The sequence below is a fragment of the Dryobates pubescens genome, chromosome 1 (assembly GCF_014839835.1).
Source record: "Dryobates pubescens isolate bDryPub1 chromosome 1, bDryPub1.pri, whole genome shotgun sequence".
In the NCBI taxonomy this organism is placed as follows: Eukaryota; Metazoa; Chordata; class Aves; order Piciformes; family Picidae; genus Dryobates; species Dryobates pubescens.
The window spans coordinates 63,502,200-63,517,775 of NC_071612.1; the positions used below are offsets into that span (position 1 = coordinate 63,502,200).

Consider the following 15,576-nt stretch of genomic DNA (forward strand, 5'->3'; position numbering starts at 1 on the left):
AAAAAGATTAAATATTTATATAGGAAACAAGCCCCAGAAAAATGCTGTCATCTTCTGTTTTCCCTGTCAATTCCAGTTTCCTTCTTGCTAACACAGTGTTTTGTTCAAGTAATAAACACCTCTTGTGTTTCCTCTGTGAGGTGGTTTGATGTAGTCTGCTAAACTTGACCGTCACTCCAGAAGGATGCATGCAGAAGGTTTCTGTGGTCAAGCTAGAAACACACAGTGTGTAATTCTGTGGTTTATTTGCACATTTCTGTGCCTGAGCTGGCTGCCTCTGTGGTAATTCTGAAAGCTGATTTGCTCTGTTGCATCAGTGTGAGGCTGTGAATATCAAACAGGCAAAACGTCAAATCACAGTCTCACAGTATAACTAAGGTTGGAAGAGACCCCAAGGATCATCAAGTCCAACCTGTCCCAACAGACCTCACGACTAGACCATGGCACCAAGTGCCACGTCCAATCTCCCCTTGAACACCTCCAGGGACTGCGACTCCACCACCTCCCTGGGCAGCACATTCCAATGACGAACGACTCGCTCAGTGAAGAACTTTTTCCTCACCTCGAGTCTAAACCTTCTCTGGCACAGCTTGAGACTGTGTCCCCTTGTTCTGGTGCTGGTTGCCTGGGAGAAGAGACCAACCCCTTCCTGTCTACAACCACCTTTCAGGTAGTTGTAGAGGGCAATGAGGTCACCCCTGATCCTTCTCTTCTCCAGGCTAAGCAACCCCAGCTCCCTCAGCCTCTCCTCACAGGGCTGTGCTCAAGGCCTCTCCCCAGCCTCGTTGCCCTTCTCTGGACACGTTCAAGTGTCTCGATGTCCTTCTTAAACTGAGGGGCCCAGAACTGGACACAGTACTCAAGGTGTGGCCTAACCAATGCAGAGTACAGGGGCACAATGACCTCCCTGCTCCTGCTGGCCACACTATTCCTAATACAGGCCAGGATGCCATTGGCCCTCTTGGCCACCTGGGCACACTGCTGGCTCATGTTTAGGCGGCTGTCAATCGTCACCCCCAGGTCCCTCTCTGTTTGGCAGCTCTCCAGCCACTCTGACCCCAGCCTGTAGCTCTGCATGGGGTTGCCATGTCCAAAGTGCAGCACCTGGCACTTGGACTTAAATGTCCCAAAGAGCTTTGCCTTGTATTCACTCCTAAGGTCTTACTGATGGTTTGGCTTTGAATTCTTCAAAAATATTCTGAATAAGGTGAGATAATTGTCTGGAGTGGCATTTGAGGGGACCAGACCTTCTGAGTCTGGCTGAAGGTTTTACACAGATGTGTTCTACAGAAATTTGAGAGAATACTACAGAGTTTATGAAGAGTACTTTGCTGTGGTTTTGCTTGCCTGGCAACATTGTAGTGAAAGTTACTGATTAGGACTAAGTCACATGAAGAATTCTTACACTGGATGGGTGAGATTTAAATTGTTGGAGCTTGGAAAACAAGCTTTAAGAGTCTGCAGTGCAACTTTCAGTGCAGTCAAAGATATTTCTGTAATTAGACTAAAGAGCTGCCTGTTTTTTTTCCCAGCCTGAACATTATGTGAAGATATCCCTTAGCTTCAATGATTTATGTTCAGAGCTTGATTACATAATTTTGATTCTAGTTGTTTGGCAGATACTAAATGTCCATTTTGGTTTTACTTCAGTGATTTTAAAGAGCTGTTTGTATTTGTTCTAGAAATAATTTGTGAAGAAACAGTCCTAGCCAGCAGTCTTTTGCAGTCCAGTGGTTCGACTCCTACAGACCATACAGTTCCCCAGAGATGCTTTGAAACACCAGACTCCAGATGTAAAAATCAAGTAACTGTCATCATGCTGTTTGTTCTGGGGGTTTTGTAAGATCATTTCTGATACTGAACTTTTATCATAACAATCCATGGCAAAGTTGGTTTTGATACTCTGAGCTATTACAACAGAAAAGGAGGTAGCCACAAATTTGAGTCAAGGGGTTGGTGCATCTTGTTAATTCAATGAATAATCCAGGTTTAGCAGAGTTGCAGAAAATTTTTGTCACTACACCATGACTTTGAGATGTTTACCCAGTATTAGTCTCACATCATTTAATATCCATTTAGATACTGAATGTAAGACTTCTGTCTTACCTACTACAGTGTCAGGTTTTGGAAGGCAGTTCCCTTGGTAGTAGAGTAGAAAACTCTTATCCCTGTCAGTATGTAATGGCCTTTAATTTGTCTGTTTCAAACTCCTGCTGTTTGATGACTTCTGAATTGTGATTTCATTTGTTGCTTTGGGAACGCTCCTTGTGTGCATGGCTTCAAGGAATGAGGCAGCAAGATGCAGAGCACTCTTTCCCATTGCTACCAATGTAGTTGGTCTTTGTCAAGTTCCTTCACCTTTTTACCTCACTTCAGTAAAAATATGGTGTGCTGCAGTGTGTGGGTCACAGGTTGTATCTGTTCCCAAGCCAGCAGCAGAGTTCATTCTTTTGCTGTCTTAACCAAATGCCCAACCTAAACAGCTGATGAGTACAGCAGTCAGGACTCTGCAGTGAGTTGACTATCTTTAAAAAGTGGGAGCCAGCATTAACTTGGATCTTGTGTATGCTGAAGCCTGACAGCTGTAAATAGTTGATATCTTCCTGATGTTTTCTTCTCCTTAGCCTCCTGCCTCTCTATTGGATTCATGCAAAGAACATGGAAGTGGTCCTCATAGATGGTAAGCTAGCTAGCTAAGCTCTGATTTAAATCCTCATCTGCTTTTGTGTATTAACAGTGGATGCTGCATCTTTAAATCCTGCCCTTAAGGCAGAAGTCTTTGGTTGTATGCTGCCCAGTTTGGGTGGTGCTTGTCTTACTTGTTTTCAAACTAAAATCAATTCCATGGTGTAAAGTTAGAATACAGAGAATAAACCAGGTTGGAAGAGACCTTCAAGATCATTGCATCCAACTCATCAACCAATCCAACACCACCCCAACAACTAACCCACAGCACCAAGCACCCCATCAAGTCTCCTCCTGAAAACCTCCAATGATGGTGACTCCACCACCTCCCCAGGCAGCCCATTCCAATGTGCAATCACTCTTTCTGTATAGAACTTTTTCCTAACATCTAGCCTGAACCTCCCCTGGCACAGCCTGAGACTGTGTCCTCTTGTTCTGGTACTGCTTGCCTGGGAGAAAAGACCAACATCCGTCTGTCTACAACCTCCCTTCAGGTAGTTGTAGAGAGTAATAAGGTCACCCCTGAGTCTCCTCCAGGCTAAGCAACCCCAGCTCCCTCAGCCTCTCCTCACCAACTTTGTTGCTCTTCTCTGGACTCGTTCCAGCAAGTCAACCTCCTTCCTAAACTGAGGGGCCCAGAACTGAGTTGTTTTCAGCCTTAGAACTGTGGAATGCAGTTGACAGTTCCAGAGTCAGCAATAGCAGTATTGTAAAGTGCTTTAACTAGTAAGGATATTTACACTGGGGATGGGAAATAAAGGATGAGTTTAACCTTTCAGTTCTTACTCTCCATGGAATTCCGTGCTATCAGCCTTTAAAATGGATGGCTGCATGCAGTACAATGACTGTTCTGACTTAACCCTATTAACAAGAGTAAGCCTCAACATTCTGAGAAGCAGCACCGTAACTTGTAGGTCACTCTGACTGGTTTTGAGCTCAAGCATGTCCTTACTGTGGCTTTGTCTTTTTTGAAGCTTGGATCGCTCAGAGGAAGAACACTCTGTGGTGCCTGACCTCTGGAACACCATCATCTTGCCTTCCAATTGTATGTCATACACTGCCACAAACCAAGAGTTTATTCAGCACCTCTCTGCCTCGATTGTGCAGACTGTGCAGAGGTCAGCCGCCTCCTTTACAGAGAGCAAAGGAAGCCCTCCAGATGATTCCAGAGCCACAGACAAGGAAGATGGATATTTTGAGATGGGACTTCACGAGGGAGAGCAGACTTTTGAGTTCAGCACTACTTCTGATGCTTGGTCATCTGACCACATAGCAATGGAGAGTGTTGACATAGTCAAAATGCTCTGGAGTTTTTCTATCCACATTCATAAAGGACTCAGGCAGTTTGCTTCCTGTGTGGTTATGACCAATGATATGCTTGCTGTTTTTGAGATTCCTCAGCAGGAACTGAGAGGAAATTGCCAGCATCTCCCTTCTGCCTTGAAATTAATACTGTGTTTTCCATACACTGATCTAACAGAATTTGGCTTTCTCCTACCAGAAATCTGTTTAACAGTGAAGCTGAAAACCAGTGACAGCTGTTTGTTTATTATTTCAGACTCCCAGAATCTTCAAGACTTTTATTCCTGTTTACACACATGTTGCTCTCAACACTACACATCAGTGTTACCAAGCTCCACACTCTACTGTGGAAAAGCAAAACTCCAGGAGTTTCTCTGTAAGCTTATGGAGTGGAATTGCATTTCAGCAGAAGATGTTGAAATAAAGGGTTACTTCCCAACATACCTTGTCCATGGGAATAAAACCAATGTTCAGAAGACCTTGTGTCAGCCACAGTCAGCTGGCAATAACAAAGACTGCTCAAAAAACGTCGTGTGTTCTGCACTTTATTCTTCGGTGTATAAATCTTCTGACCAGGATGCCTGTGTGGTCTGTCCCTGTTGGATATTTCTAACAGCCCAGCATTTGTTTGTAGTGAAGGTGGATTTCAGTTTAGTGCCAGGAAGCTGGGTGGGCACAGAGGAGTTGAGAAGCGTGTTTAAGCTGAGGAGGATTCCGCTGGCATCGCTCGTGTTGCATCCGACTCACAGCTCCCCCCAGCAGAAAGGTTCCTTTCTGGATGGACATGTGTTGGAGCTACTGGTTGGGTACAGATGTGTTACAGCAGTGTTTGTTCTACCTCATGAGAAATTCCACTTCCTAAGAATCTACAGCCTCTTAAGGACACTCCTGCAGGACGTTAAGACTATTATTGTTTTCAGAGCTTCAAGCAAATCAGATGCTGTAAGAAATCACATTGTGGAGACAAGCAGGCATGGTCAGTCATCAAGGTAACAGTCCCTCTGAAAAGTCTGTTGCAGAGTGCTGGGGTTACTGTGGCCTAGCAAGTGTGTGTGCAGTTGTCATTGTCATTGCTTTTGGCCTGTACTATTGATGAAGTGCTTTTTTGTCCTTCTGGTCTACACTGTCAGTGGTTATCCTGAACTGTACTGGTCTACCTTGCCTGTTTTATGGTTGCTGCATAAAGTGTATTTTCTTATGGAGGGAGACTTCCTATTTCATGTGCTTGCAGGCTGAGTTCCTGGCAGATTGACAGCTCTGCTCAAGCTGGATCGCTAAAAGTAACCTTAAGACTAGAAGTTGCCCATTCCTGAATGAAGTACAAAGTATTCTTGTAGGGGAGGAGCTGTGCATTTCCTTGAACTTTGACTGTGTGTTCTCTGTCTCTCTTTTAGCTTTTGCAAGCCTCATCTGACGCTGTCGTCATTGTATCCTTCTGAATTTCTTCTGCAGAAGATAACAGAGGATAACCAGATTCCTCTTCACCTTCATGTGTCTGTGTCTCTGCAGTATGTGGCTGGGCTGAAAGGAAATGCCCTAGTTGAGTTTTTCCATGGCAGCATTGCTGAGGTAGTGTGCCTAGTCCAGGTGGATAGAAAGATGCCTGGTGGCCTTTCAGTACAGGATAGTATTTTAAAAATGATTTCCCTGTTCAATCTTGAGCTGGGCTCTGAGAAACCTGGAGGTGTTGTGGCCAAGCACTGCTTTCACTGCTCCATTTTGTGTTCCCTGGCACGGCGCTTGGGGATCCCGCCAGGCATATTGTGCCTCCAGATAAGGGAGATTACCTTAGGGTATATCTTGAAGATGTGATAACTCAAATAACCTTCCTCCTTTTTCTTTGAAGTGGCAAAAGGAAAGAAAATAACTATATTGGAATTACTTTGTGATGGTATCTAAGTGTCCTGACTCCTTTGTGCAGTATGTAGGTGCATGAATACATCTCATGTGCATGGCTGTAGGTACTCCAGAAAGAGAAGCAGATTAACTGGGATCCATCCTAGGGTGTTGAGAGAGCTGGCAGATGAGCTGGCCAAGCCACTCTCCATCAGTTTTCAGCAGTCCTGGCTCACTGGAGAGGTTCCAGAAGACTGGAAGCTGGCCAACATGGTGCTCATCCACAAGAAGGGCTGGTTGGACAAGCCAGGGAATTGCAGACCTGTCAGCCTGACCTCAGTGCCAGGCAAGATTATGGAACAGGTCATCTTGAGTGCAATCACACAGCACTTGCAGGATGGCCAAGGGATCAGGCCCAGACAGCATGCATTCAGGAAGGGGCAGGTCCTGCTTGACCAACCTGATCCATGAGCAGGTGACCTGCCTGGTGGATGTGGGGCAGGCTGTGGATGTAGTTTACCTGGACTTCAGCAAGGCCTTTGACGCTGTCCCTCACAGCAAACTCCTGGCCAAGCTGTCAGCCCTGGGCTTGGACAGCAACACTCTGTGCTGGGTTAGGAACTGGCTGGAGGGCTGAGCCCAGAGAGTGGTGGTGAATGGTGCCACATCCAGCTGGCAGCCAGGCACTAGTGGTGTCCCCCAAGGATCAGTGCTGGGCCCCATCCTCTTTAACATCTTCATTGATGATCTGGACGAGGACATTGAGTCCATCATCAGTAAATTTGCAGATGACACCAAGCTGGGGGCAGGAGTTGATCTGCTGGAGGGTAGAGAGGCTCTGCAGAGGGACCTCGACAGGCTGGACAGATGGGCAGAGTCCAACACGATGGCATTCAACAAGTCCAAATGCCAGGTGCTGCACTTTGGCCACAACAATCCCATGCAGTGCTACAGGCTGGGGTCAGAGTGGCTGGAGAGCAGCCAGGCAGAAAGGGACCTGGGGGTGCTGGTTGATAGTAGCCTGAACATGAGCCAGCAGTGTGCCCAGGTAGCCAAGAAGGCCAATGGCATCCTGGCCTATTACAGGAACAGTGTGGCCAGCAGGAGCAGGGAAGTCCTTCTGCCCCTGTACTCAGCACTGGTCAGGCCACACCTTGAGTCCTGTGTCCAGTTCTGGGTCCCTCAGTTTAGGAATGAGGTTGACTTGCTGGAGCGTGTCCAGAGAAGGGCAACAAAGCTGAGGAGGGGTTTGGAGCACAGTGCTATGAGGAGAGGCTGAGGGAGCTGGGGTTGCTTAGCCTGGAGGCTCAGGGGAGACCTTCTTGCTCTCTCCAACTCCCTGAAGGGAGGTTGTAGCCAGGTGGGGGTTGGTCTCTTCTCCCAGGCAGCCAGCACCAGAACAAGAGGACACAGTCTCAAGCTGCACCAGGGGAGGTTTGGGCTGGATGTTAGGAAGAAGTTCTTCATAGAAAGAGAGAGTGGCCATTGGAATGTGCTGCCCAGGGAGGTGGTGGAGTCCCCATCATTGGAGGTGTTTAGGAAGAGGCTGGATGGGGTGCTTGGTTGCATGATTTAGTTGATTAGGTGGTGTTGGATGATAGGTTGGACTTGATGATCTCAAAGGTCTCTTCCAACCTGGTTAATTCTATTCTATTCTAACTGCATTTCTGAAAACAGGTTGATAGCTTGTGAAAGGGACATTGAATTTCAAAGTGCAAATCTTAACCTTAAATACATAATGTGGCTTTTTGGTTAGTAAATTGTCGTGGTCTGAGTACAGTATTGTAATGAAAAGCTCACTGAGAAATAGAGTTGGGGTTGGTTTTCTTTATTCTCTTACCTCACTTCCAAACCTTAATTTAAGTGTAGGCTGTGCTGTCTTTCTACACCAAGACAAGCTGGTAAAGCAGGGGACTCACTGGAGGTTTCACAGTAAGCTCTCAGGCTGGAAGCTGGGAAGATGCCTAGTTGCAACAGCAGTTGTAGTGACAAGCTGTGCTCTTCTGAAGCAGCATCTGAAAGCTCAACAGACTTGTTGGTGCTTGGGAGGCACTGCTCATCTGTTGTGTGACATTATCTGTAGTGTCTGCTCTGGAAAGCCTTCCCTGGGCACTGGATGTTTTTCTTTTTTTCTAGATTTGGGCAGAAAACAAGGAATAATTGGAGCACAACAGAAACTATTTTCTTAGGGGAATGCCAGACATTTTCAGTGGGCTGCTGCTGTTGTTCACCTTGCAGCTGCTGCCTTTGGCAGCTCTGAGCAAACTGCTCTGCCTGTAACATGTTCATATGCTTCAGATTTTTAAATTCTTCTACTAGTCTGAAATTGCCTCTAAGATGATGAAGCTCTCTGAAACATGGAAGTGTGCCAATGATTTATGAAATGCAATTTACACCTTAGGTAGAAAATGAAGAGCTGAGACATCTCATGTGGTCTTCAGTCCTATTTTACAAGACTCCTAATGTTGAAGTGATGGCTTGTGTGCTTCTCTCAACAAAAGCTATTTACTTTCTGTTGGATGATTCTTTCATTCATGCTGATGAGCACCAGTCAGGTAAGACAGCTATTTTGGCCCTTTAATGAGGTTACCAACTTACTCCCTCTCTGCATGGTTGTCTTCAGTTTAAGTACCACTTTTAGTCAATGCTGCTACTTGGACCTTCTAGTTGAAAGGAAGTAGCAGTTTGCTGTGTGCAAAGTGCTGGAGTGAGGATTTTATGTTCAAAACCAGGCTGAGTTGTGGCTCCTTCTCAGACACCCTTCCATGTGCTCTTGTACCCATGCTTTTCCCAGATGTCATTTCATAGTCCCTGTCCTCACCTGGGCAGCTAAAAGATCATTCATAACCCAAATGGTGATGAAACCCATGATGTGCATTCAGTTTACAAGCAGTTCATCCATCCATCTGCTGTTTTAAATCTGATGTGGCAGTTACTTCAGGTAACTGCTTGCAAGGAGATTTGGTTATATTTGCTAGGGAAGGTATTAGCCACACTCCTCAGTTCTTTCCTGTTGCTTTCCTTCAACCTCCAGGGGAGGTTTAGGCTGGATGTTAGGAAGAAGTTCTTCACAGAAAGAGTAATTTGTCATTGGAATGTGCTGCCCAGGGAGGCGGTGGAGTCCCCATCACTGGAGGTGTTTAGGAAGAGACTGGATGGGATGCTTGGAGCCATGGTTTAGTTGATTAGATGGTGCTGTATCTCAAAGGTCTCTTCCAACCTGGTTAATTTTAAGTGTTTTGTCACATATGCTTTTCCAACAGAATTCTGGACCACAGAAAACTGGGATTGTGACAACAGCTCCTTCCACCTCTCTTGCTGCTTTGTGCTAAAACTGAATGACCTGCAGTCAGTAAATGTTGGCCTGTTTGACCAATACTTCAGAATTGCTGGTGAGTGCTTCTTGTGCTGCAAGTCTTTACAGTTCTGTGTTGTCTGTTTAGGCTTCTCTCAGATGGACTCCTGTCTGTGGTAGTGAAAGGGCAGAGTATATTGTTGCATACTCAGCACTGGTTAGGCCACACCTTGAGTCCTGTGTCCAGTTCAGGGCTCCTCAATTTAAGAAGGACATCGAGACTCTTGAATGTGTCCAGAGAAGGGCAACAAAGCTGGGGAGAGACCTGGAGCACAGCCCTATGAGGAGAGGCTGAGGGAGCTGGGGTTGTTTAGCCTGGAGAAGGGGAGGCTCAGGGGAGACCTTATTGCTGTCTACAACTCCCTGCAGGGAGGTTGTAGCCAGGAGGGAGTTGGTCTCTTCTCCCAGGCAACCAGCAGCAGAACAAGAGGACACAGTCTCAAGCTACACCAGGGGAAGTTTAGGCTTGAGGTGAGGAGAAAGTTCTTCACAGAGAGAGTTGCTTGCCATTGGAATGTGCTGCCCAGGGAGGTGGTGGAGTCACCATCCCTGGAGGTGTTCAAGAGGGTATTGACATGGCACTTGGTGCCATGGTTTAGCAGTCATGAGGTCTTGGGTGACAGGTTGGACTCAATGTCCTTCAAGAGTCTCAATATCCTTCTTAAATTGAGGGGCCCAGAACTGGACACAGGACTCAAGGTATGGCCTGACCAGTGCTGAGTACAGGGGCAGAATGACCTCCCTGCTCCTGCTGGCCACACTATTCCTAATGCAGGCCAGGATGTCATTGACCTTCTTGGCCACCTGGGCACACTGCTGGCTCATGTTCAGGCTACTATCAACCAGTACCCGCCAGGTCCCTTTCTGTTTGCAGCTCTCCAGCCACTCTGACCCCAGCCTGTAGCTCTGCATGGGATTGCTGTGGCCAAAGTGCAGCACCTGGCACTTGGACTTGTTGAATGCCATCCCATTGGACTCTGCCCATTTGTCCAGCCCGTCAAGGTCCCTCTGCAGAGCTCTCCTGCCCTCTAACAGAACAACATCTGTTCCTAACTTGGTGTCATCAGCAAATTTACTGATGATGGACTCAATGCCCTCATCCAGATCATCAGTGAAGATATTGAACAGGATGGGGCCCAGCACTGATCCCTGGGGGACGCCACTGGTGACTGGCTGCCAGCTGGATGTGGCATTATTCAGCACCACCATCATAAATTATCTTTGTTTTTTGAGGAGTTTCCATGGATTCTGCCATCCTTTTCCAAGCTGTCTGGATAACAATGCATTTTTTCAGGAGCAATAATCCCTGCAAGAAATCTACTTGTGGGGGTTTTTTTGGTGAGAGTTGTATGTTGGCTGAAGAAATCATAACAGAGTTTGGAGTGGTTTCTATTCTGTTTTCTTTGCAGGACATTCTGCAGATCATATAGTCACCTGCCTGACAAGAGACAGTTACAACACCCACACCTTCATACAGCAGCTGATGGCAGTCCTGTCGCTGCTTGCACGCACACCTTCACCTGAACCAGTAGACAAAGACTTCTACTCTGAGTTTGGGAGCAAAACCACAGGTGAGTGAGCTTTCCTGCGTGTCATGATGATCTGGACGAGGGCATTGAGTGAATTTGCTGATGACACCAAGCTGGGGGCAGAAGTTGATCTGCTGGAGGGTAGAGAGGCTCTGCAGAGGGACCTCGACAGGCTGGGCAGATGGGCAGAGTCCAAGGGCAGGAGACTGAACACATCCAAGTGCCGGGTTCTGCACATTGGCCACAGCAACCCCATGCAGAGCTACAGGCTGGGGTCAGAGTGGCTGGAGAGCAGCCAGGCTGAGAGGGACCTGGGGGTGCTGGTCGACGGTAGACTGAACATGAGCCTGCAGTGTGCCCAGGCACCTAAGAGGGCCAATGGCATCCTGGCCTGCATCAGGAACAGTGTGGCCAGCAGGAGCAGGGAGGTCATTCTGCCCCTGTACACTGCACTGGTTAGGCCACACCTCGAGTCCTGTGTCCAGTTCTGGGCCCCTCAGTTTAGGAAGGAGGTTGACTTGCTGGAACGAGTCCAGAGAAGAGCAACAAAGTTGGTGAGGGGTTTGGAACATAAGCCCTACGAGGAGAGGCTGAGGGAGCTGGGGTTGCTTAGCCTGGAGGAGACTCAGGGGGGACCTTATTGCTCTCTACAACTACCTGAAGGGAGGTTGTAGACAGATGGATGTTGGTGTCTTCTCCCAGGCGGCCAGTACCAGAACAAGAGGACACAGTCTCAGGCTGTGCCAGGGGAGGTTCAGGCTGGATGTTAGGAAAAAGTTCTATACAGAGAGAGTGATTGCACATTGGAATGGGCTGCCTGGGGAGCTGGTGGAGTCACCATCATTGGAGGTGTTCAGGAGAAGACTTGATGGGGTGCTTGGTGCCATGGGTTAGATGTTTGGGTGGTGTTGGATTGGTTGATGGGTTGGATGCGATGATCTTGAAGGTCTCTTCCAACCTGGTTTATTCTATGTATTCTATTCATGAGCTACTTGGGTATCATACTTAGGGTGTCATCTAAAGTGTGCTGATCAGAAAAATCTTTTGAGGGAGATTTCTGCATCGTTTGTTTCCCGTTTGATACTTCAGCCAAACTCCCTGACTTGGATCATCTTAGCTGTGCTTTGAGTGAACCCAGTTCCTAAATGTGAACAGGCTCCCCCGTGAAGCTAGTGATGGCTTCTGGAGTCCAGCAGAAGCAGCCCATCCTACGCAGTATTTTGGGGTGTGTACTCTAGTGTAGTTCACGCTGCAAGTTTCAGCCTAACCTATAAAGTCTTGTAAGCTATCAAAGAATAGTGAAGGTAAGTGTCTGAAAATTCCACTGGTATGACCCTGTGAGGGCAAAAAAAACCCAAACCCTGTCACTTGTAGGAATGTAGTGAAGTGAAAACCAGGCATTTTTCAGGTGTCAGGGTCAAGTATCAGGGGAAACTTTTTTTGCTTATGATTCTGAAGCCAGCTGAAGGTACAAGATCACAGTCTCACAGTATAACTAAGGTTGGAAGAGACCCCAAGGATCATCAAGTCCAACCTGTCCCAACAGACCTCATGACTAGACCATGGCACCAAGTGCCACGTCCAATCTCCCCTTGAACACCTCCAGGGACGGTGACTCCACCACCTCCCTGGGCAGCACATCCCAATGACGAACGACTCGCTCAGTGAAGAACTTTTTCCTCACCTCGAGTCTAAACCTCCCCTGACACAGCTTGAGACTGTGTCCCCTTGTTCTGGTGCTGGTTGCCTGGGAGAAGAGACCAACCCCTTCCTGTCTACAACCACCTTTCAGGTAGTTGTAGAGGGCAATGAGGTCACCCCTGAGCCTCCTCTTCTCCAGGCTAAACAACCCCAGCTCCCTCAGCCTCTCCTCACAGGGCTGTGCTCAAGGCCTCTCCCCAGCCTTGTTGCCCTTCTCTGGACACGTTCAAGTGTCTCAATGTCCTTCTTAAACTGAGGGGCCCAGAACTGGACACAGGACTCAAGGTGTGGCCTAACCAATGCAGAGTACAGGGGCACAATGACCTGCCTGCTCCTGCTGGCCACACTATTCCTAATACAGGCCAGGATGCCATTGGCCCTCTTGGCCACCTGGGCACACTGCTGGCTCATGTTTAGGCGGCTGTCAATCATCACCCCCAGGTCCCCCTCTGTCTGGCAGCTCTCAGCCACTCTGACCCCAGCCTGTAGCTCTGCATGGGGTTGCCGTGGCCAAAGTGCAGCACCTGGCACTTGGACTTCTTAAATGCCATCCCATTAGAGTCTGCCCATCTGTCCAGTCAGTCGAGGTCCCTCTGCAGAGCCTTTCCACCCTCTGACTAACATCTGTTCCCAACTTGGTGTCATCTGCAAACTTGCTGATGACTGACTCAACCCCCTCATCCATATCATCAATGAAGATGTTAAAGAGGATGGGGCCCAGCACTGATCCCTGGGGGACACCACTGGTGCCTGGCCACCAGCTGGATGTGGCACCATTCACCATTCAAGATAAAATGGGATCCTCCTGAAGAATGATTGTTACTGTTTTAAGGAGAAGCTGCATAAGCTCAGGAAGTGCAAGGTTTGCTGAGAGTCACATCACTGATCAGACCCATTGACTTGTGTGGAAAAATAAGCAGGCATGCTTCCTTCAGGCTTTACTGTGCTGTATTTCAGCACTTGGAGAGAGTAAGTGTGGAGCAGTGTGCTCATCTGGGAGGGACATAAAAGCAATTCATGTGGTGTTCAGTAATCTGATAATGCTTGCAGGGAGTTTGAAAGTGAGCAGTGGGAAGGAAGCAGGAGAGGTCAGTTGGTAGGAAGGTGGGTAATCTGTTTCGAGGGTCCAGCTGTGTTCCCTTTTAGCCTCTTCTGAACTAGTGATGTAGTTACAAATATGCAGAAAAGTATCTTTGTTGTGTAAGAGATTCCAGTAGAGACCTACTAGCCAAATAAAATTCTTCCAGTGATGTAGATAGGTAAAACCATTCATCAGTAGATCAAAAACTTGAATTCTTCCAGCTTGCAGCCACACCTGCCAAAGGTTGCTTATCCTAATGCATTAAGACTTGTGTAGCACTGAATAAGTACAATAATGTGTTTCTTGCAGGAAAAATGGAGAATTATGAACTGATTCACTCCAGCAGAGTAAAATTCATTTACCCAAATGAAGAGGAAATTGGAGACCTTGCTTTTCTAGTGGCAGAGAAGATGGATTGTCTGACTGACCTTCAGTCCCTCAACATCCTTCTGTACGTGTTGGCGTTCCAAGTGAATCCTGTCGAAGGGTCTGCCCCCAACACTAGCTCACTTCAGCCTAAAACACTGATACTGACCAGCTCAGACTTGTTCCTCTTCGATGAGGATTACATCAGTTACCCACTGCCTGACTTTGCTAAGGAGCCACCACAGAGGGACAAATACCAGCTGGCTGATGGGAGGCGAATCCGCCACTTGGATCGAGTGCTTATGGGTTACCAGACCTACCCACAGGCCCTCACCTTTGTGTTTGATGATGTCCAGAATCAGGATCTGATGCAGAACTTAGCACTGGATCACTTTGGAGAAACAGATGCCCCAAAAGGAAATGCTAAACAAGGGGGCAGCAGGAGCAGAGAAATCCAGTGGTGCATCTTTATCCCCAGTGCAGAGAGCAGGGAGAAATTGATTTCCTTGCTTGCAAGGCAGTGGGAGATGCTGTGTGGCAGAGAGCTGCCTTTGGAACTCACGGGGTAGGTGGTGCCCAGCTGAGTGATCTCAGTCTGCTCTAAGATAAAGCACAGTGTTTAGATAGCACCTGTCAGGTTGTGGGGGTTTGAATCAGGAGATGACCTGGACTCCATTACTGCCTAGTGCAGTGAACATTTAGTAGTACAGAGAAATGTTCTCAAGTGTCAGCTGGGGACTGAACTGCTTGTAAAGTCTATTTTTTATGCAATAGTATATAGTGGAAAAAAAAACCACAACCAGGAGGCATCCTGGGAAACTGTATGGAATAATTAAGGAGTCAACACTCGATGTGCTGTCCTCTAGGGCTGTTCAGGTTTCCACTGTTCTTGTGTATCTCTCAGCCTTGCTGTTCCAGACAAACTCTAATGTGTACGTGAGGGTCACTGCTGGTGTGTGTCCCAGTGCCACTTTCTTTGTATGACAAGTATTTGGATATGCTGCTGATGCTTATTTCATGACCTTACAGTTTGACACGTTTTTATTTCAGGCCAAATGTAATTCTTTGCTGTCAGGCATGAACATAGCAGTAAAATTGGATAAAGAGGAGTTGCCTGTTCAAGTTCCACTTGGTATTGTCTTGAAAGTAGGGATCCCCAACAGGGGCACAGGAGCATTTTGCCAGCACACAAAGAGTTTGTATCTCTGAACACACAGTCTGTCTTTTGCCTCTCTTCTCAATACAAATAAAGGGTCGTTAAGCAGTCACTCTTGTTACAGAGGCACCCACAACAGCCACCTGAAAACTGAGAACAGATCACAACTGCTCTGCACTGCTTCTGCCACATGAACATTGCAGATGTCAGCTGGCAGTGCTGCTTGGAGAGAGAAAGCAGGCTCTGCACACTCCCAGCAGAGGAAAACCTCCCCATGGGCACCCACCAGCTCTTCTCACACACACACAGGCTCTCTGTCTGTTTCTTTCTCTGGGATCTATGCAGCAGGATCAGAGGGGGCAGGGTTGGGGTTGCTATAGGGCAGGTGTTCCCCTATGGGGCACTGCAGTGCTGCCTCCCCATTGGTCAGGGCCCCATGGGAGAGAGAGGTGGGGCAGAAGAACAGATCTGGGTGGTGTGAGGGGACTGGGTGTCATATGGGAGAACTGGGAAGGGACTGGAAAGGAACTGGGAAGCCCTCATGATGCTACTGGGAGGCCCCAGA

At 47.6% G+C, this 15,576-nt stretch overlaps 1 protein-coding gene across 1 annotated transcript in view; it reads left to right on the forward strand.

Annotated features, from left to right (window-relative positions):
* The window catches only part of NISCH (nischarin), a 41,549-nt gene extending 26,420 nt beyond the window's left edge, over positions 1-15,129 (forward strand). The window contains exons 14-21 of the mRNA XM_054167229.1: positions 1,683-1,804; positions 2,625-2,680; positions 3,660-4,976; positions 5,382-5,556; positions 8,225-8,378; positions 9,087-9,215; positions 10,588-10,749; positions 13,799-15,129. Of these exons, the coding sequence (XP_054023204.1) occupies positions 1,683-1,804; positions 2,625-2,680; positions 3,660-4,976; positions 5,382-5,556; positions 8,225-8,378; positions 9,087-9,215; positions 10,588-10,749; positions 13,799-14,424 (2,741 nt within the window). The 3' untranslated portion in view covers positions 14,425-15,129. The remainder of the gene's footprint in view (positions 1-1,682; positions 1,805-2,624; positions 2,681-3,659; positions 4,977-5,381; positions 5,557-8,224; positions 8,379-9,086; positions 9,216-10,587; positions 10,750-13,798) is intronic.
* Positions 15,130-15,576: the final 447 nt, after the last annotated feature.